The sequence below is a fragment of the Macaca fascicularis genome, chromosome 4 (genome assembly GCF_037993035.2).
Source record: "Macaca fascicularis isolate 582-1 chromosome 4, T2T-MFA8v1.1".
In the NCBI taxonomy this organism is placed as follows: Eukaryota; Metazoa; Chordata; class Mammalia; order Primates; family Cercopithecidae; genus Macaca; species Macaca fascicularis.
Genome location: NC_088378.1, coordinates 105,822,371 through 105,845,940, shown reverse-complemented (window position 1 = coordinate 105,845,940; position 23,570 = coordinate 105,822,371). Strand labels below are relative to the sequence as shown.

Genomic DNA, 23,570 nt, shown 5'->3' with positions numbered 1-23,570 from the left:
TGCTGCCTCGCATATGTTGTGTGGTATGTTGTATTTTCATGTTCACTTGTCTCAAGATATTTTCTAATATTTCTTGTGATTTCTTCTTTGATCCACTGGTTGTTTAAGAGTGTGCTGTTTGATTTCTACATATTTCTGAATTTTTCAGTGTTTCTCTTGGTGTTGAGTTCTAGTTTTGTTCCATTGTAGTCAGAAAAGATACTTGGTGAGATTTCACTCTTCTTGAATTTGTTAAGGTTTGTTTTGTGGCTTAACATGTGGTAAATACTGGAAAGCTTTCTGTCTGCCCTTGAGAAGAATGTGTATTCTGCTGTTGTTGTATGGAGTGTTGTATGGAGTTCTGCATGTGCCTGTTAGGTCCAATTCATCTATAATGTTACTCATATCACCTGTTTTCTTATTAATTTTCTGTCTAAGTAATCTATCTAGTTAATCTGTCTAGTTATTAAAATGGGGTATTAAAATATCCTATTATATTGTTACTATTTATTTCTTTCTTCAATTATTTCAAGGTTTGCTTCATATGTTTGGGTGCTATGACATTAGGTGCACATATATTTATAATTGTTATATCTCCCAAGTGAATCAACCTTTTTATCATTACATTGTGTCCTTTTTTGTCTCTTGAGACAGTTTTTGACTTAAAGTCTATTTTGTTTGATATAAGTGTCGCCAACCTCATTCTTTTTTAATTATCTTTTACATGGGATGTTTTTTCCATACTTTTACTTTCAGTCTATGCATGCCCTTATATACAAAATGAGTCTGTTGTAGACAACTGAATTGTATTTTTAATCACTTTTTATACTCACTTTAAGATATGGTTCATGTGCCTTAACCATCTTAAGACTCTGCAGAAAAATGTGACGATTAAGTTAGGTTGCCACTGAATGATTAACTCTATACATTTTAAATTGTTTTATGTATCAACTAGCACAAATCTCAAGGACAGAAAATAATTTTATTATTTTAGTCATGAAATCCATTTGGCTGTCAGATCTGCTTTTCTAGCAGTGAATTCAAACGTGCAGCCAGCCAGGGAGCATTAGCAGATCACAAAGCCTGACATGGCACATCAGCAGCCAGCTATTCACTTGTGCAAATTAGAATAAATTGACAGAATAAATTAAAGACAATTTTGTACACTATACACTTTTTAAAAAGGAAGCCATTGCATAATGTAAATTTGCTTATTTATTTCCCCTTTCTTAGGCATTTAATACCATGATATTGGCATTTTAAATCAACTTGTTAAAATTTTTGTATTTTTGTTTAGTATTTGCTTATTAAACAAAACGCTGAAACATGTTTTGAGTATTAAAATGTTCCAAAGAATAATACAAATGAGGACATATAAATGATAGATAAAATTCTTGCTCTCATCGAGCTTATTATGTGGAAGAAGACATGCGTAGTATCGATGAAAGCTTTGGTAGAGGTAGGTGCACGTTACTGTATTGGGGCACAAGGTGGCAGGGACTCACATGAATGATATTAGCACACTGATATGCATGAATACATTGACACATATCTCTTCTCAAATATATTCTAAATATATTAAAACATACACACATTTACTCTCTCTCTCTCTTTCTTTGTTCCTCTCTCTCTCTCTCCGTCTCTCCTTCTCTTTCAGCAAAAGCCATAGGGTTGATTCTGCCCTCTAGGGAACTTCTCCACCAGGCCAGTTGAGCAGCTGATGAACCTAACACAGTGTAATATACCCTGCAGAAGACAACTTATTGTAGCTACTTTACTCCTTACAGACCAGCCATTCAGGGCCAAAGTCTCCACATTCCCAGACACACAGGGAGCTTCATAAACATCTTAACAAAATTGCAATCTTCTTTATAGAATACCCACATCTGTGTTTCCTAGTAATGTATTCACTTATGGAATTTAAATATAATAGAGATACCGTATGTTCTAATATAATAATTATCTAATAATAATTAAAATTAGCAGTCATTGGGTTTTATTAAAAGCTGGTAACTAGGATTATAAACGGAATCAGAATAAAGAGACAAATGGAATTTGACTGAAGTATCAATATTTTTGTTTTGCAAAACCAAACCAGAACTTAAACACATTCAGGCTAATCCAAAAAAGGAACTTACATCTGTTTGTTGAGGACTGATTGTTCTCTAGGAGAAATGTTCATAATTTCTCTGGTAATGACAGGTGGGTATTTCCCCTGACTCTAAGCTGTATGCACCATTCTCTGGGAGACCTGTCAGCTGTGCTAATATGATCAACCACCCAGGATCACCTCTCAACTTTGTCAATTTTCTCTATTCTCACTTGGTTCTCTGATCACTTTTACTCACAGAGAAACAGGGAAGAATAATTTGGCAAAGGAAGCTCGGCATTTAGAGCTGAGTTTTCTGTCCTTCAAAATGTACTATACCTTCAATTGACTCATTTAGCATTTAATGAAAAAAAGAACAGTTAACCAGCTCTCTCTGTCTGCAACAATCTTCCTCTTAACAAAAACAAAATAGATTTATGCTTTGTTGTTTTTTACTCTTTACTCTTAGGCTTTCTCTCTGAGCTTCCTGAGTGTTTAAAAAAGTGTTATTTGACATTACTGCATACATGAGAAATGCACTTAAAAATGTTAACCCATGTGAAATAGGTGTATAGTTCCTCTGCTAGTAAATGTAGTAAATTCCCCCAACCACGGAATAACTCCGCATTTTTTTCTGATGAAATCTTGTGCCAAAAACCATCTCATTAGAGAAAAACAAATCTCAAAAAATGCAAGGTTCAGCATGGTTCCACCAAATCAGAACTATATGACTTAAATGGTATAACCACTTTAGAAAACAATATGGCAGTAACATAAAACTAAGTATGCCTTTACAGCATGATCAAGGAATTCCACTCTGAGATATTCACCTAAGACATATGAAAATACATATCCATACATAAAATATGTATGGTAATTATTTGTAATTGCCAAATATCATTAGTTATTATTTCTAAAGGCTAAAAACCAGAAATAACCTAAAGGTTTTAACCTAATTGGTGAATACATCAATAATTTTTTTTTGTATTTGTACCATAGAATTTGTATTTGTACTATAGAATATTACTCAATTGTAGAAAGAAACAAAATAAATGAATCTCAAAAACTTTATGCTAAATGAATTAAGTTAAAATTAGAAGTCTACATACTGTATGCTTCTATTAAAGTGAAATCTTAGAAAAGGCAGAATTATAACAACAGCATGTCCATGGTTGCCTGGGAGCATGGAAGGGTAGGGGATTAAATAAAAAGGGACTTGAGGAAATTATTTAGGGTGAGGGATTGTTTGTCTATGTTAACTGTGTTAGTGCTTACATGGTAGTTATACAATTATCCAAAGAATTAAACTATATATTTAAAATTGGTGAGTTTTATCTGTAAATACTACCTTAAAAAACAAAAAAGAGGGAAAAAAATTAAATGATTTTGTCATTGATACCTAATGTGAATTCCCCGGAATAGTACATGCCCAATGGAAGAGCAAGTGGTTTATTATTTCAAAATTCCAAACAGGGATATATTCACACATATGCACACACTCATCTTTGAATCTCTAAATACTACATGATCTGCAGCATTTTACGTATTTTACATATTTTGTGTGAAAACTTACATATACAAGAAAAGGTTGGTTCAGTTTTATGTTTATATTGATGGATAATTTCTTGTAAACTATAGATATGATTTTATTAAAATAACTTAAACTTCTCTGTAAATGAAATATCTTGGTAAGATATTTCAGGGAAAATGTGTTTCTTAGATTAAGAATATTGAGATCAAGCAGTGGCCTATCAATCTCTATTGTTGAAATAAATTATGGTCAATAATTAGCAAGAGCATTTATTTCTATTTAAACTCTTATTTGCTCTAATGTTACTCCACATTCCAATTATTTATTGTAATATGTTTTGGGATAATCAAAGAAACACCAACACAGCACATTGCAATAAGAGTATTTGATCTCCGAGAGAACAAAAGTCTTAGGTCCTCCTTGATATAAATGAATTATATTCATTTAAATATTGTCTGAAGATTTGAATTTACAATCCATAACTCTTGTAGGTGAATCAGATTTAAGTAATCAAAAGCTTGTTAGTGCTGTTGCTTTTTCATATTTTCTGCATCTAAAATGGTAAAATGGCCTTTTCTCCCCTAAGTTTTCTGTTCCACATAAGGTTTCTTTACAGCAGCAAAATGTGTCTTTCCATGAGTAATACCACAATTTATGTTTGTGCTTTGGATGCATTTATTTGAAACCATCCCAAAATGTATTGAGTAGTAGCAATTTATACTTTTCATCAATCATTTCTCCTTTTAATTATAATTACTCTGTTTCAGAAATTATACTGTCGTTAATTCCAAAATCATCGTGGTCACAATAAGGCCTGAACCCAAAACAACCGATTCATTTCTGGAGATAGAACTAGCTCATTTGGCTAATGTAAGTACCATCCACTGAGCATTGACTTGCTTGTAGAATTACCTTTTTAACAGTCATTCTTTGACTGATAACACCAGAATACATTTTCTAGACTTTTATAGTTGCAAATGAATTAATTTGTTATGAGTATATGTATTATAAAGAAACAGAATGATTATTCTATGCTTCTTTCATGATAAAATTCTCTTCAATTTATCCAAATGAGTAAATGTATTATAAAGAAACAAATAATGATTATTCTATGCTTTTTTCATGATAAAATTCTCTTCAATTTATCCAAATAATAGTTGATAAATAATTTATCAGTGCACACATCTTTACCAAGCTTTGTGCTAGGCACTGGAGAAGGTGAGGTGAGTACTAGCCTATTAACTGTGGGGGTGCTTACATGGTAGTATACAACTATCCAAAGCATTAAACTATATACTTAAAATTGGTGAGTTTTATCTGTAAATAAAACTCGATCTCACTATGTGGTAGGAAAGAAAAAATTTAAGTTGCATGCCGCAACTTAAAGTAAAAGTTATAAACAGTGCAAAGGGGAACGATTAATTCAGAGGAAGGGGGTGCTGGGTGGGGTGGGTGGCATGTAGAAATACTAAGTCAAGGCCGGGCGCGGTGGCTCACGCCTGTAATCCCAGCACTTTGGGAGACCGAGACGGGTGGATGACGAGGTCAGGAGATCGAGACTATCCTGGCTAACACGGTGAAACCCCGTCTCTACTAAAAATACAAAAATTAGCCGGGCGTGGTGGCGGGCGCCTGTAGTCCCGGCTACACAGGAGGCTGAGGCAGGAGAATGGCGTAAACCCGGGAAGCGGAGCTTGCAGTGAGTGGAGATCCGGCCACGGCACTCCAGCCTGGGCGACAGTGCAAGACTCCGTCTCAAAAAAAAAAAAAAAAGAAAGGGAGAAATACTAAGTCAAGGATCAGGGAAGGCTTATTATAACTACTTAGGTGCTCCCATTGTCTAAATCAAAGTCTTTCATGTCAGAATGAAAATAACCCATTCTTAAATCTATCCAACTACAACTGAAATGCTTCAGATTTTGTTCAGTCCTCTATACAAATTTTCAGTGTCTACTTATTATTTAAATAATCGAATACTTAAATCATTGAAGGACAGGAGCAAGGAAAGTGATTCCTATGAAAGTCTTCCTTATTGTACTTTCATAGTTCCTGTATTAAAATAAGCCCATCTCATGATTTACATGTACTTATTTTTATTCCTTGCAAAGTTTTTATGAAGTTGACCTTTCTTTACATTGAAAAAAAAAAAAAAAAAAAAAAGCAAAAAGTGATTAAGTCATTTTCCCAAGCTCATATAGTTAGTGAATGACATAGCATAATTTATACTCACATTCTTTTGGCTATAAAACTTGTGTATTTTCTACTATTGTGTAGTTTCTGATTTCCTGAAAAAATCAGCCTTAGTTTTATAGAAAAATGATAATCATCTTTCCTGTGAATCACTTTTTACTAAGATGCCCTAGGCTTCCTAGATCATTTAATAAAAATTTCAAATCTCTCTGCAATAACTTTCAAAGATTGCAGTTAATATTTAAACTACTAGGTGTTTTACTACTTTTGCCAAAATACTACTTCTATCTAACCTTAAGAATGTGTTTTAGTTCTACAATATCTACCTCCTTATGCCTTAGTATAGCCCTCATCTCTTCACTGCACTGAAAACTGGGAGACATTTTTAACTTTTGAACATTTGCTTTTGAATAAAGAATTTGTGCATTCAACATTTTTTTATGAAAATACATGTTTTTGTTGTTTATCTACAGTTACAAGCTTTGGGAGAAAGTAGTAAGAGATATTAATTCCCTGTATCAGATTATAGAATTACTGAAAAAGCACCCAGTGTCAGAATGTGTACTCTGTTTCTTATGCAGAGAACATTTGTGCAAATGAATCACAAGACTTTCGTAAATAAAGATTAAAACATTATTTAGAACTTAAAGAACATGTTAAAGGAAGCTTTTTTGATAAATTAAAAAAGAGTAGTCTCAAAAATAGTGTTGAAATAGTCTCACTATCTGAGTATAATAAAACTTTTTGAAATGAACGTATTTAAGCTTTGAGTCTGTCTTTTATCTTCTGGAAATGTATTTTGTCAGCTGATTTACAAAAGATATAAACCATGTACAAAAAATATTTTCTACATATGGAAAACAAAGAACATAGTCAACAAATTTTATTAAGCACCAGCTAGTACTGGAATGACAATGAAAGTCAGCATGGAAGAATGATGAGATAATTATCCCAAGTCACTTAGAATTAATTGTGTCTTTCAGTATTTTGAGTAAGTGAATTGACCAGGTTCCCACAAGAATACTATCTCCACTCTAGAAAGCCCGTATTTAAAATATATGTATACATGTAGACGAATGTGTTACAAAAAGTAGATAGGGAGAGGAGAATAGAAAGAGGAACAATTTACGCTAGAGAAGAAAAAGTCTCTAGGCGCTCTTGTTTAGACTCTCCGCCATGCACATCGTGCCTCTCCTCAGAGGCTCCTCCAGTTACTGACCACACAACTGAGCCTCTCTGGGCTGCTCTGGACTCTTATTTAAAATGTCCATCTCACTGTTGTCTGTACAATGCATACAACCCTTCTACTTTACTGTTTTGAATTTCTAAAGCTTATTGTATTTACATTTATTTTATTGCTAAAATTAGATTTTGTGAAATACTTTGGGAAGTATTACTGTTCACTAAGGGAGGGAATATGTGGTTTATTTATTGAATATCATAATATTATTACCAATCTTATAAAAATATATTCTATGTACTGAGATTAGTTTATTTCCACTGAAGAGAAGACAAAAAAGGTTCATTTTGAAATACAATGTTAGCTGAAATGTGAAGAAAAAATAGATCTTAAATATGCAGACTGAAATTTATTAGAAAAAGCCTGAACTTCATATATATATATGTGTATATATATATTTTTTTCACACATATATATTTATACACACACACACATACATATATACAGTTGGCCCTCAGTATCTGCATCTGTGGATTCAACCAACCACAGATGAAAAATATTTGGAAAAAAATTAAAAATAACAGTACAACAATAAAAATAATACAAAGGTAAAAATATAGTATAAAAACTATTTACATAGTGTTTACACTGTCTTATGGTATTAAGTCTTTTTTTTTTTTTTTTTTTTTGAGACAGAGTTTCGCTCTTTTTGCCCAGGCTGGAGTGCAATAGTGTGATCTCAGCTCACCGCAACCTCCGCCTCCCGGGTTCAAGCGATTCTCCTGCCTCAGCCTCCCGAGTAGCTGGGATTACAGGCATGTGCCACCACCCCGGCTAATTTTGTACTTTTTAGTAGAGACGGGGTTTCTCCATGTTGGTCAGGCTGGTCTTGAACTCCCGACCTCAGGTGATCCACCTGCCTGGGCCTCCCAAAGTGCTGGGATTACAAACGTGAGCCACCGCGCCCAGCGGTATTAGGTCTTTTAAGCAATTTAGAGATGATTTCAAGTATATGAAAGAATGTGGATAGGTTATATGCAAATATATATAAGATTCTTGAGCATACATGGATTTTGGTATCTGCAAGGGGTTCTGGAACCAACCCCCTATGGATAACAAGAGACAACTAATATACACACACCCACCCCCCACCTCCAACCTCCACACATATACACCTACATATATATTAATATATACAATTATGTATATATGCATGTATATACATATGCATGCCCATTTTTGTTGCCTGCAAAATTTTTTAGAAATGGCGTATCTCTAATATCAAATCTGTCTACTTTCACCTATTTTCTTATATCAAAAGTATCCATTGTACTTTCAGGAAAGAATAACTTGAAAGTTACATTTTATTAAAATGTCTTGTGAAAAAAGAAAGGAAGATGGGAATTAGTAGTTATAGTGAGTTACAGTGAGTTAACAGGAAAAGCCTGTTAACATTTTCTTTTAAAAGTGTGTCTCAGAAAACTTTTTAACAAATAGCATTTACAATATGTTAAATATAATAAGGCTCTTGGAAACTGATAGGAATAGGTAATAAAATATGGAACCTAGCAATTCCAAATTGTGTTTAGCAAAGCCAATTGCAGTGTTAACCAGATTATGTCATTAATTAGTAAGACACTATGCTTAGTTCAGTTTTTCAGGCTGATGGCTTCATTGTCATGACTTATAAAGTCAGGGTATATGGTCTTTAGTGCTTAAGCATAATAATTAATGGCTTTCAAGAAATATCAAATTTTTTCTCCTCCCCCCCCAAAAATTTGTTTTTTATATCACTTAAGAGTGACATTTATACTCATCAAATTTTTAGAACCTCTAATGCATAAGGAAAGTTAATCATCTTATTGAAAATAATTCTTGAGGCCCAATGAGTGCAATAGAATAGATCCCTATGTACACAGACACATATACTATTAGGATCCCTTGTGTCTGACAGGTCTAGGCCTACTGTGACTTTCCAAGGTGAATAACATCTTTATATTTAAAGATGAGTTAGAAGAAAAAGAAGGTAAATGTATTTTAGTTATCTCATGCTCTATCAACTTTGCAAGCCTGAAAATGCATACTTTTCCCAAATGAAGTTTTTATGTAGTTCCATTTGGAATGGAAAGATAGAGTGGACCACACCAGCCTGCAGTCTCATCTTGACTTTAATTTTTTTTTTTTTCCTCTGGGCATCAACTCCAAATGATGTAGGTAGGGTGCTGCTGCTGTCTTTCAGGGTTGACATAAATAATACATTATGTTTGTAGTTCTCAAATTGATCTAATGAGAATTTGGGCTTATAGGTTTTGTTTTCTTTGCCATATTTGCATGCATCCTAATAGTATGAAGCTGACAAATTAAAGAAATTTGTTTTATGTGTATAAAGTAATTTTAAATGAAAATTAACCATGACCCTATGACCTTTGTAAATCATAGTGGAAAACACAGTGACAACTGTATCTTCATTATAAACATGAGAAACAATGAAAAGAAATTCCAACATTCATCGGTGGGTATTTTCATGAATATAAAGGTTAATAACCTAAGGATTTAAAAATTACTTGGCAAAACTTTAAAAAGTTCAGTGTGTGCATCCGTAATTTTCACAAAGGGTTGTTTGATATGCCTTTACTTTTTGAATTACTTTTCTGCCCTAGCTTTATCCATTTGGAAGTGGTTTCTGATATTTTGTCTGTTTACAGTTCTTGGTAACTTTTCTAGAGAGTCTTGAAATGCTACTAGACAAGTAGATTGAAGGCCCTTCCAACAACTGAAATTGAGATAGAAATTGCTCTCTAGCTACATTTTTTGGTTATAGCCTAAATTTCTTAACTTGAGTAGACATCCTTCTCATGTTTCAAATTTAGTTTATTTATATTTATAATACATAATTGATATTCTTTAAAAACATTTCAATATGATTGTGCTATTGTTGGAGCAGGGGTTCGGCAAACTTTTTTAGTTAAGAGTCTGATGGTAAAGAATTTCAGGCATGAGAGTCATAATGGCTTCTGTCACATCCACTGAACTATGGTGTGGCTGTATTTCAATAAAAGTAATTTACAACAGATGGCAGGTCAGATTTGGCTCATGGTCAACGCCTGTGTAATAAGCAGAATAGTGACTCCTCCAAAAATGTCTACATCCTAATCCCCAGAACCTATGACTGTGTTGTGTTACAAGTCAGAAGGGATGTTTGTGTGAGTACATGTCAAAAGGCATATGTGTGTTACATGTCAAGAGGAACTTCTGTGTGACTCCCCTTGTCTCTGCTATAGCCCTATATAATTATTATTAGGGCATGTTATTATAGTCCTTTTGGATGTAAAAGAAAAGGACATAGGCTATATGTTGTACCTATATAAAATCTAGTTATTGTATTTATTTATTTATTAAAGTTATTTGCCACATTAATTAATAATAAATACTTGAACATTTTTAACTCTAGAAGACCCATTTGTTTGCTGAGAGGTACACCAGACTCTATGCAGCCATTACTGGAAATGGTGTAATCACATACAGGTAGGGCACTCTGAGAAATATATGTGGAGGCAATGATTTTCTTTGAAGGATACACATGTAAAAATGTCCTCGTGATAGTTCTACTTTTTACTGCTTCCCATATGACAAGTGGAAAGTATTCCTCTGGAAATAACACAGGTTAGTGATATATCTCAGAAATTAGAGAAGCAAGCTGTTATCCTATCTATAAAAATAGTGTCATCTGGTTAATGTAGGCTACTAACTACATAGCAGAAGTGATATTAAATATGTGTCCTCCCCTTGTATTCCAATCAAATAGCTGCCAACTTTCTGTGAACAGCTATGTAACATGGATGGGACTCGTCCTGATAAAAACAGTATTCTACATTTCTCACTTCTGTGGCCTTCATGTAATTCTGCTTTAGCTAAAGCCATTTTTTTTCCATTCCATCTTAGTTTATCTGGTTTTCAATGTGATGAGAATCCTCATAAAATCCATCCAAATTATCTACATTTCCAACTTCCTAACAAGTAAGAGTTCAGTATTGTATTCTCAATGTGTTTTTTTAGGCTTTAGGTACACAACAGCTATCCCTTAAAAACTGAACATAAGACCCAGATTTAGCTCCTTCTAAGTATCATTTAAAATACTAAAATATGGAACAGTACTTATCATAACTTTGAGAAAATATTAGAGAAGAACATCCAGGAGATTACTTCCTGTTGAGTTTTATATTGTACTTTTTCACTGCTGCATCCCCTTGTGTGGTGTTTTACTCTTTAAGGCCCTGTAGGACTGTTCATATGTTAAAAGACATGACCCTGAAATGGGTCCCTCTCACTGATCAACTATTAGTGACCTGTGATAGATTTGACTGTGGAAAAATTTACATCTACTAATGTCTTGCTTCCCTTAGCAATTCCTGAGATTTTTTGAATGTGTCCTTCTAAAATATCATTAAAATTATGAGGAGGCCGAGGCGGGTGGATCATGAGGTCAGGAATTCAAGACCAGCCTGGCCAAGATGGTGAAACCCCATCTCTACTAAAAATACAAAAAAAAAAAGAAAGAAAAAAAAATTGGCCAGCCTCAGTGGCAGGCGCCTGTAATCCCAGCTATTCAGAAGGCTGAGGCAGGAGAATGGCTTGCACTCGGAGGACAGAGGTTGCAGTAAGCCAAGATCACTCCACTGCACTCCAGCCTGGGCTGCAGAGTGAGACTCTCTCTCTCAAAATAAATAAATAAATAAATAAATAAATAAATAAATAAATAAATAAAAAATATGCACAAGATATGAATTGGTCTTTTGCAGATCCAGTTATGCAAACTGGAAATATTCTTGAGGAATCTCCAAAATCTATTTGGGTAGTTACATACAATAATAACAATTAATCTTTAGTGGAGAAAGAAAGAGAGGATAAACTTAGAATCCAGGTCATTTTAAAGTAATGCCTTGCCATCTAAGATTTAGGAAATTAAAGACAGACAATACAGTGTCAGTTGAAGAGTCTTTCTCCCCTACACTCAAGAGACCAATGTCCAACTCACTGAACAATGTGACAGAAAAATTCATTCTGTAACATCTAACTCAGAGCACTGGAAATGTCAAATAGTTATGATGAAGTCACTGCCCTTCATCCTGCACTTAGCTGCTTTGCCTATTTACTTGCTTTGCCTCCACAGAAAAGAGATTATTTTTGTTTCAAGGAGGCTGTGAAGGTACAAAAAAGTTCTGAAGTTTCAAGATTAGTAGTTTATTATGGCATATGACCACCAAGCATTCAAACATCTGAGTAAAAATAGAGTAACCACGTTATTTCTTTTTTTAAGCAATTGTGTTTGTAATTTACAAATAATAATTGTATTGACCTGTGGGGTACAATGAGAGGTTTTGATATATGTTTACAATATAGGATGCTTAAATCAGGGTAATGAACAAATCCATCACCTCACAAGGTTTCAGTAGACGGGAGGAACACGCTTTAATGATCTATTGCACAGAATGGTGACTATGATAAATAGTAATGCATTGTTTATTTCAAAATTACCGAGTAGGTTTAAATGTTTTCAGCATGTTATTTCTGCCATGTGTATCATGAGCAATGATTCTCTAACTTTGATGTGAAAAAAATTACGAAGAGGCAAGATTGTCATTATTAAAATGGAGATTTCTACGTTTAGCCTCAATCTTAACATTCCTATTGCCAATGAATCCACATTTTTTGTATTCATCCCAGTTTATTCTGAAGTAGGTCCAGAGAAACACTTTGAAAGCATCATTAAGATAGCAAGAGTGTGATTAAGGTAGCATATGCATTGAATATATTTAAAATTTAAAACACCAGGGAAAATTTATAGAAACTTGGTCATTTGTATTGTGATATTATTGTTATCTTTTCTGTAACCAACTTGTTTCAGATCTCTTCTCAAAGATAATCTTACTGATGAAGCTTTCTTAATAAACAAAAGTACTATCCACTCTATTTTCCTAGTCGTACCTAGTCATACCTCTCTCTCTCTGCCCTTCACTATGGTGAAATACATGAGGCAGGGACTTAGTTTTGCTCATCCTTGTATCACAGTGCCTTGAATGGTTCTTGGAATGTAACAGGTGTTTAGTAAATGAATTCAGAATGGTTGCAGAATGGTCAGACTTGTTGTGATCATCTGCCTGCTATCTCTTCTGACTTCTGCACTTTGTGAGGGTAATATAACATAGTTGAGTATTTCCTTAAAAAGACTTAGGAGAGAGTTTTGAAAGAATAAAATGAATTTCTAGAATCATTGAGAGTGAGGGCTAGAAAAGATGTCCAGATCATCTATTTTATAAATAAGAAAAAAAAAGTCATGCAGTCCAACAAAAGGGAGAACCACCCATTGAAATACATTGGCAAAGCTAGTGATATATTCTACTATTAAGTAAATATATTTGTTTGGTTGATAACGGAACAGAGGAGAGAAGTAAAAGAAAATAGCGAAGACACTCGAGAGTGGTGTGTAGAACATCTACGGCAATTAGAAATTTGGGCAGTGGTGAATTTTTTAAATGCTTAAAAGTGAGTAAGTAGAAACATGTAGAATTCAGCTATGCTGTTTTGAATGGAACCAAGAGTGGCAGTTTTTGTTTGTTTTGCCAAAAATATGTTTGTCAAGAATAGCATTTCCTTTTCAAAAGTTTCCAAATATGTGCAGTATTACCATTTGGTAGGTCAATATATACTATTTATTGATAGTTTGGTAAATTAATCTTCTTTAACCCATCTGTCTTGTTTACCTGAGAATTTTTGTTTTCTTAGTTTACTACATTTGTTAAATCTACTTCTACAGATTAGTACTTAGCTTCTCTCTTTTCCTCTAGCCCTGCCATTACATTTTTTTATATTGGGCTATTTCCCGTTATTGATTTTCTGTAAATTCCTCATAACAGATCTAGTAACAGAGTCCCTTTGAGGAAAGTAAATGAAAATTATAACAAATATTTTACAGGCACTTACTCAGCAAAACCTTGTAGCCAGCTTTCTTTTTTTTAATATTTAGAATCCATTCATCATAGGTTACTTTTTTTTTCCATCTCACATTCTAATTGCTTAAGTGACTAGTGTTTTCAGGTACTAAGTTTTTTCTCATTTGTTTGTTCTGCTTATTTTTCTAAACTTCAAATGTTCCAACTATTGACCTTAGCTCACAGTCTCACATATTGGTGACCATACTAGAATAAATGTTTATGGTGTGTATCCCAGAATGTGTAGTGAAACCTAAGATTGAATGATGCATTTTGGAACCTATAATAATGCTCACATGTATGGTGTTTAAATTTCCATAAGCACAAAAAGAAAGAGAAGCATGCAGCAGGATCTAAGAAGTAAGGGGTGAAGAACATGGAGAATAAAATTGAATGTTGACAAAGTCATGGAAAAAGATTAGAAGAAGCATTTCTCATTTTGAAACCTTTTTTGAAGAATAAATCAGTTTCTTTATGGTGATAAAAAGGAAAGAAGTATCCAAACAATTAAGTTTACATGTTGTTTCTTTTCTATTTTTTGTTGTTGTTGTTGTGGCCCTACTGTGAACAATCATTGTGAAATATTAAGCCTATAAGTCAGTATCTTATATCAGTTTATATAAAGATTTATCCTACATTATACCTCATTAAAATCAGCCAATTAGATTTAATGGATCTGTTATCGCAAGTTCCTCAGCTGCACTTGGTTTCTGTATCCTTGAAATGCATGCTCCCATACTGTTCACTGTGATGTTACAAGGATAATTTGTTTTCTATAAGGTTATCTGAGCTCCTTTGAACAAAGCCCTAGGTAAATATAGCATAACTTTATGACAGCATTTTGGCGGTGCTGTGGATTTATCAGAAAGTCACAAGCTATATGAAAAATTCAGGTAAGACTAGACAGGATCTTATAAGATAGATAAGAAACAAATTTAATACACCATTCCCCTTTCCTTCCTTAGAACATCTAGATCTATGCCTTCTGTAGGAACCAGATAATAACCTATTTCGTCTATGAAACTTGTGCTGACTAGCATAGGCCATGACGCTCCATTCCCTCATTTGTTCTTTACTTAGTAAACTATGGCTAGTGATATTTATGTAAACATTTTGCTTGGATTGCTATAGGAACATTCCATGTGTATATTTCTCATCTACTTCTATAGGACTATGACCTTTTTTCAGGAAAGACAGTGTTATTATACTTTAGGAGCATAGTGTAGGGAGATATGAGCATTTCGTAATAAGACCCCAACCCATCAAAGGAAAGAAGCTGCAGGGAGGTAAGAAGTACCCGGCAGGAGAGGCCCCAAGAGGTTTGACTACCAATGGGGCTCAGCAAGGGAGTCTTCTGAGAATCCACCCAAGTGCTGGCGATGTTGTAGGACTTTTTCCTTAGCTCAGCTAAGAGCCGGGTTCTTATTACATGGTCACAAGAGATTAGGCTTCCAGACACTTTGAAGGGTGAGAAAAAAAAAAATGGAATTTATTGGGAAAAGAGGGGATAAAAATAAAACAGGGACCCTCCGCAAAGCCAGAGTCCTGCTAGCTGGCTTCCTGCCTGGCTGATTGAATTCCAGTTTCCACCCCAGGAGAGGAGAGGCCAGGCTCCTCCCCTGCAAATGGTGTGAACCTCCCAAGGCTCACCCAACTGCACATTCCTCACAGTGCTCAGGCCTTGGAGGTTCTGTCAGGGAGCCCTTCCCACCTGGCTGTCTCAGTGAGAAGAGTCAACATAAATCATCAAATAGGGCCAGATTGCTCAGAACTGGCTTTGGACCTTAGCAGGCAGGTGAAAACCTTTTGCTTCCTTTACCTCCCCTCCCTCACCCCTCTACCACCCTGGCCACTGGCAGAGTCATGCCCCACCTCCGCCCAGGCCTTCATCTGGAGGAGGGAAGATGATCTGACATTCAATCAGGTTCTGTGTTTTGATTATTGTTTGTAACAGATCATTTTCAATTGCTAATGACATGACGATCGTGATTTAATGTGACAACCAAAGCCTGTTATTTAAGAGTGACTCAAAACTTTGGAGTTTGGTTTTTTGTTTGTTTGTTTGTTTGTTTTCAAATTATGCCTAAATTTCCATCCAGAAGCAAGAAAAAGATCATTTTTTACTAAATAAATTTTAAAGGAAGAGTGGGAAACAAAACCAAATGCATTTTCTGATTGCTTAAAAAAAAATATCCAAGATACCTTAGATATGTGGTCTTTCAGGGAATTTTTAGAATAACTGGGATGCTGCAATATTAGAGTTAGTCATGTACCAATTAAAATGAATAATATGTAAGGTTTGAGTTAATTTCATATGTTTTAGAACAGCGATCTTACTATTTATTTCTAGCAAAAATTTAGAATGGACCCATCAAACAACATTTAGAAAGGCACACCTCCAAAAGAGCTTCTCTGGACTTTCAAAGATATTTCTTTCCCAGATACACTCCAGTGATTAACTATTTGTAGACAACACTGAAGCCTGAGGGCTGGGTCATAGCTTACTGTCTATGAGGGACTGTTTCCACCTGTGGAAGGAAGGCAGTGGCCTGTTTCAGTACTGTATTTTTTTTTTTTTTTTTTTTTTGAGACAGTCTCTCTCTGTCACCCAGGCTGGAGTGCAGTGACGTCATCTCAGCTCACTGCAAGCTCCGCCTCCCGGGTTCCCGCCATTCTCCTGCCTCTCAGCCTCTTGGGTAGCTGGGACTACAGGCGCCTGCCACTACGTCCGGCTAGTTTTTTGTGTTTTTAGTAGAGACGGGGTTTCACCATGTTAGCCAGGATGGTCTCCATCTCCTGACCTCGTGATCCTCCCGCCGCGGTCTCCCAAAGTGCTGGGAGTACAGGCGTGAGCCACCGTGCCCGGCCTCAGGACTCTTTTAACTGCCTTGGTCTGTTAATTATTATTATCAGTAACTAAGTTGGATGAAGACATAGATAATCATGTTTGGTTTTTTAATTCTGTAATGACACAAAGCTTAAAAGCAATACTGGATGTGTGGGATGCCAAAATCAGGATTTTAAAAGCTCAGCAGAGATTGCCATGTATGAGTAATACCTATCTAGCTCAGGAAGAGTCTACCCAAATATCTAATACAATCTTAGTTTGCATTATTAGGAAGAGGGCACCTGATTTGGAGAGGCAGTGGTAGTGCTTTGCTGTGCACAGGTCAGACTCAAGTGAGTGATTTGCCTAAATACACTTTAAAAGTGTATGCTCCAGGAAATTAGTCATGTGGAGGATGAGAGGACTTCAAACCAACAGTGTATGTTTAATGGATAAGAGAAGATTCTTCAGGCGTATGACAGAATCTGTAGATACATGTATCTAAATATATTAGAACTCTTCAAAACAGAAGTACATTGAATAATCCAGTGTGAAAAACCCATGGTGTTATCTTGAAGGTCACGGCAGGTACTCAATTCACAATTATTGAAATAAATTTAAAATCTAGCATTTTCACTTAAAATTTCATTAGACATTATCCTATACAAATATAATATGCTAATTAAGATGATATTGCAAGTCAACAAGAAATGGACACCTCTTGTCTCTAGGAAACATCAACTAGAGGCTGACGAGGAGGTAGTGGTGATGATTATACATGTGCATACTATAAGATATGTCACTGTGATTTCAATATTATGAATACTATGATCTTAAAGAAAGTAATCTAGCAACTAATGTTTTAGAGACATAAGTATAAAATCAAAATCATCAAAATATAGACTTATGGTATATGAAAGCTTCACTTTTAATTTCCAGGAAAACTAAATACAAGTTAGAGTGTTTGGAATAAAGATACTGTTTTCATAGAACTTTATAAAATGGGTCACTAAATCTATGAGAAAGGAAATGTGAATTTCTTATAAATAATTGAAAATAAATCATTAAAGTATCTCTTACCACAAGATAAGAAATCTTCCATTCTGTTTCTATTTCACATAATCCTTCAATCTTTTTATAATATGTACTCAAGATATATGCATTCTTTCTTTGCTTTTTTTTAGGGTACTTTGAATCCCTATTGTGTGTTGTGGGATGACGCCAAAACGTAAGTGACAGATGTTTTCCTACATTACTTTGGGCTAAATATTCAAAGTCCATTAAGTTATTTCAGCTGCCTGCTAGTTAACAGGAATATAAGTCAGTGAGATGTTACATTCAGAGAAAAAAAAAAACATTCTCTTTCTGAATCTTCAGTACAGCATGATGAATGTGTTTGTGTGTAATGATGCCATCAGATTACATCTCAAGATAGGATTGCATTACCTAATGTGTAAGGCACATTGCAATGTGAATTCCATGAGGAATTTTTAAAAGCTCTGATATTTTAGAATTTATAGAGGCCCGAATGCCATCTTTACATCTTGCCCTAGTAATTCAGCTTAGCATTGCAGAATAAAATAGCAAGCTCTATGGTCATTTAGCCAATATATTACTCACATGACCTTGAATCTATTATCAGAGTAATGCAATATTTATGTGGTCCTTCCAAATTGTTTTGTCATAAAAACATTGAATAACATTTAATTTTGTATTTGTATATTTTTGAATTCAGGCAGAAAAAACAATTGCACTAAATAAGTGTGAGTGATTCTTCCATGTTTTTTGTTTGTTTGTTTGTAAAAGTAATCGCAATATAGCTCATCAAAATCACCTTTATTTTATTGATAATCTTATGAGATTTTTGATGTCTCAAAGAGCAGAAAAATCTGTAGTTAAGTCTTGGTTAGATGCCTATACTTTAAATACTTGTGTAGGTTACAACTTTTATTTTTTGGTTTGGTTTGATTTTGCATGAGGGGAGATAAATATCAATCAATCCCAAAAGCTAATACCACTCTATATATGCTGTCAGATGAAGCACCATATTGTTGGACTCTATGTATTCTACGAATTTTCCTGGTGTTCTTCACCCCTGATATGATCTACATCTGAGGTTTTGTGATGCTACTTGTTTCTCACCAGAGAGTCTAGAAGAGGAACATTCTTAGAATCTCTAGGAAAAGATTGAACTCTCGGACAATTTTCTCAGTCCTAGGATGCTGATATAGTTTAAATTACAATTAATATTAAACACACTTTTTGCTATAGGTTCTGATACTCTGGGTATCCTCTACTTCTAGTCCAGTACAATAGTTAAGTACAGAGAATTCCAAATTGCCCTGGTGATAACATGAGCTGAATAGCCTTACTGATGTCATTATTATTTTTTTCTTTTTGGAACTTTACAGACAAATCCATGATAGTAAAATTTTTGCAAGCTTTCTCTCTGTACCATTAGCCAGAGAAGAATTTGGTGGTATAATCTAAGGTGTACTTGGTGTGTTATATAGCCAAGGGAAGAATAAAATGCTATAAAAATCTAGTTGAATATTTTCTGCCCGAGAAACATGTGCTATCTTTTTTATTAATTTATTTTTTATTATAATTTAAGTTCTAGGGTACATGTGCACAACATGCAGGTTTGTTACATATGTATACATGTGCCACTCCTGATTTTAGTTTCCATGTCTCTGTGAATAAGAAGCAACTTTGATGTAGTTTTATTATTATTTTTTTTACTGGGTACAATCTGTTTCTTTGTTGATCTAAACAGGGGAAAGTGTTAGTTATTCCAAAAGTTCCTTAGGACTATTAAAGGGACACTACAAGAGATAGTCCCTTATTTTGTGCCTCCTGTTGGCTAGTTTTCATAGACAGTATAAGGTGTTACATTGAATGTATAAAACGATTGGTTTCTGAGGTCAGCATTCACCTGAGGAATCAATCACACCTCCCTAACATCTGCTGATAACATGACTGTTAGCCATCACGAAGAATGTCTCAGCTTTACAAAATTCAGCTTCTAAATTGTCCTTGAAGAAAACTACCCAGGGAGAGGAAATGTGTTTAGTTATCTTTCAAAGAAGATAATCTCAAGGGATCAGTGTAGTTCATGTTTTCTTGATGTATCCAGAAAGTGATCAAAAACCTTCCCATTGTGACAAAACTCCTTTCCCATCACAGTTTTCGCTAGATTGTTTCATTATTGAAAGTGTTTTTCTGGGTGAGCTTTAAACAATGAAGGCTGAGACAACTTTGTTTCCTTTCTTCACATTTGTTCTTCTATTTTGACTATATTTATATATACACAATAGTTTTATCGATGTAATGATATTGAATTTGAGTATAGGTCCTGTAAATATAGTTAATAGTGAAGAGATAGTGCTACTTCTTTTTAACAGAAAAAGGCTGACTTAAATATTTTCGAGATTGCAGTAATAAAGTTCAAATTAGAAGTTGTGCTTTAATGTTGGTTTATCAAGTTGCTGTTATTTTTAATTTTAAAAATTGATTTTTCATTACAAAAGCAATGCACGAGTATTTTTTACTTGTAAAACTTTAAAGTAGAACTGTTAATGTAAAGAACCCCACTGATCATCACCATCTTGGGCCTCCACATCCACCCAGATCTCTAAGATCATTCCTATTTACATTTTGTTGTTCCTAATTTCGTATATCCATTTATACATTGACGTATGTATTCATTCATAGACATTCACACTATTTTTAAATAAATGTTTTTATGTTGTATGAACACTTGACAATCCCAATTCGAAATTCAACAAATATCTTGGAAAATTTGTTTTACGCTTCCTATATTTCATTCCTTGTATCTGCTGCATTGTATAGGTATATCAAAGTTGATTTACTATTCTCTATGTCGATGACTACTGGCATGATTTATCATTAATTTTAGTCTATAAACTGTGCTTCTGTGTATCTCGTTGTACATCTCTCCCTGAGGATATCTCTGCCCACCTAATCCAAAATGTTGCCCTGTCGTTCTCTTTATATCACCCCATTTTATACTTTCACAGCACGCATTCCTTTTTCTTATTTTTGTTTGGTTACCACCTGCCTTCCTCACAAGAAAATAAGCACCATAAAAGAAATACTTTGTCTTTCTTATTCATCACTGCACTGTTGGTGCCTACTATACCTGCATGTAGGATACATTCGATAAATATTTATTGGCTATTTTGGTAAAAGAATGAATGTTTGCATGTTTCCTAAGTACATTTTCTATCTAAGAATTATTCCCATCTCTATTTGATTTTATCAGTTGATAAATATTTCTAGCAATTATTAGACCTAACATTGGAAGTTTGATGGAAGAATGTTTCAGCTTGTTACAGTAGTAAGATCCATTATAAACAATTAATTTTATTTCCAAGAATAATCTATTACCCAGATTATCTCAAACAAAGGTGTTTTATTTTACGATCATTAGACAAAGCGTCTTTAGACAATTTAGAAACATATATTTGTTTTGTTTTGGCTCACTAATTAACAAGATATTGAAAATGCTTCATTGTATGTGACGCACGAAATAAATTCAAAGTAATTTTCTCACTTCAGACATAGACTTATTTTAAATAGGAGAATATTTTTTATTCAATAGATGCAGAAAAGACCTTCGATAATTTCAACACCGCTTCATGCAAAAAACTCTCAATAAACTAAGTATTGATGGAACATATCTCAAAATAATAAGAGCTATTTATGGCAAACCTACAGCCAATATCATACTGTATGGGCGAAAGCTAGAAGCATTCCCTTTGAAAACCGGCACAAGACAAGGATGCCCTCTCTCACCACTCCTGTTCAACATGGTATTGGAAGTTCTGGAAAGGGCAATCAGGCAAGAGAAAGAAAGAAAGAGTATGTGACTAGGAAGAGAGCTAGTTAAATGTTCTCTTAAAGTGGCTTACAAAGTTATCATTTGAGTGATTGATAATTTGCACATTCTTTGAGCTACTCTAAACTTGGATTTTGAGTATTAGATCATGCATGGTGACTACATTTCCTGGAAAACCTATACTCCCTCCCTTAAATTAGCCTGTGGTCTTTCTCTATGGATCTTGTAACTATCCATCTAATACTGTCCAGTCTGTGAAGGACTACGTGTTTTCAGAAAATGTTTCATCAATCCATTTGTAATTTACTTACCTATCTTGTCATTGAAAACAAAAGCTTCTAAGGACCAGACTTTGCCATTTTTTCTTCATTTCAAATTGATTTATTGGAGTTGGGAGTAGCAACCGTCATATCTTGACTGAGACTGCCACTGGCTTGTTTTCTCTCAAAGTTAAATAATTGAACAATTTCTCTCCTTTGCTTCCATTATTCTTATTTATTCATAAGCAGAATATCTTTCTCTCCCTTCGTCATTCATCCTGGGAGTCAAAATTTTGTTTACCTCACAGTATAAATCCTAGCAAACATAAAACTAACACTTCAACCTCATCTTCTTATTTCAGGGAAGTTGACATCATTTTATTTGCTCTGTGGATGATTGATATATCTATATATTAGGAAGACACAATGTTATATACCTTAAGAAAAATATGTTCCTCTTAGAAATTTTAAATACTGACACAAAGTGTTACTATTATTGGATAGCCAACCTTTCCCTGCAGGGAATAACCAAATGATAAAGCTGTTTTATATGGCTCTGTTCAAACTGGGATAGAGTTGGATCAAACTAAGATGGACAGAAAATAATTTTCTTACAAGTATGATACAGGAGCAAAAAGAACAAGAAAGAGGTCTTGTTGGAGACTTCATTTAAGCAATTAAGAAATAAACCAAGAATAGTAACCGTGTAAAACAGCAATACCATGGTCTCATTGTTTGGAAAGAAATGTGGAAACATCCTCTACAGACTCATAATTACCTAACTGAAGCCTTTTTGTGAGCAACAATGAAAAAAAAAGTCTGTATATTAAAAATATTTAACAACGTATAGCCATCATTCCAGTAGAAAACTATTTCTAGAATTTCCTGGTGATTCAATTAACCATAGATAGGATTTGAAAACTATTTAACTTCAAGAAATTATGTTACCTTTGTAGCAAAGATTGGTCTGTTTACTACATGTTAACATGTAACTGATTACATTATCGCAGTCGATACTTTAGAAAGAAATCCCAATTGTATGACAAACATATGATGTTCAGTCTTCTAAATTAACATTGTTATGTGCAGCCTCTATCTCCAATATATGTTCTAGGTGCCAGCATGTTCCATTTTACTGGATAGTTCCTAAGGTATTGTAGTTGCTCTTTTCTGTACTTAGAGGGGTAAAACAAAATAACTAATTTTGGCTGACACTTGTAACCTTGCCTCAGTAGGTATATTCACAGTCAGTATGTTGCAGAACTGCAGAAGGAGATAAGTTAAATTTTTGGAATTTGCATCTAAGATGTTAAAATGCCATAGAACTTTCCATTATCCATTCAAGTCCAATCATTAATTATCTAATATTATAAAACTATGTTATGCTTTTGTCCCTTGATTATATTTACATTGAAAAAAATTGAAAATACTAGACCTTTACATTATCAAAATACTAGTCCTTATAAATTAAAATTTACCTGATCTCCAAAAAAGAAAATTTATATTATAATCAAAGATAATAATGCCAAACTTTAGAATGGTTCTTAGTTTTCAGATTTATTGTGGATAAAATGTTTGCTTCTATTTGCAAAGCAACCCTGCTCTTCTAAAAATATTACAAAAAGCAATAGAAAAAATTTAATTTTCTAAAAAAATAGAAATAC

The 23,570-nt window shown here is 34.1% G+C and overlaps 1 protein-coding gene across 4 annotated transcripts in view; it reads left to right on the top strand.

Moving 5' to 3' along the window:
* Positions 1 to 23,570, top strand: part of ADGRB3 (adhesion G protein-coupled receptor B3) — a 737,861-nt gene that overhangs the window by 410,750 nt on the left and 303,541 nt on the right. For all 4 annotated transcript variants that reach the window (XM_005552615.5, XM_074037708.1, XM_015449250.4 and 1 more), the window contains 2 exons: positions 4,367 to 4,469; positions 17,970 to 18,013. In XM_005552615.5, the coding sequence (XP_005552672.1) occupies positions 4,367 to 4,469; positions 17,970 to 18,013 (147 nt within the window). The remainder of the gene's footprint in view (positions 1 to 4,366; positions 4,470 to 17,969; positions 18,014 to 23,570) is intronic.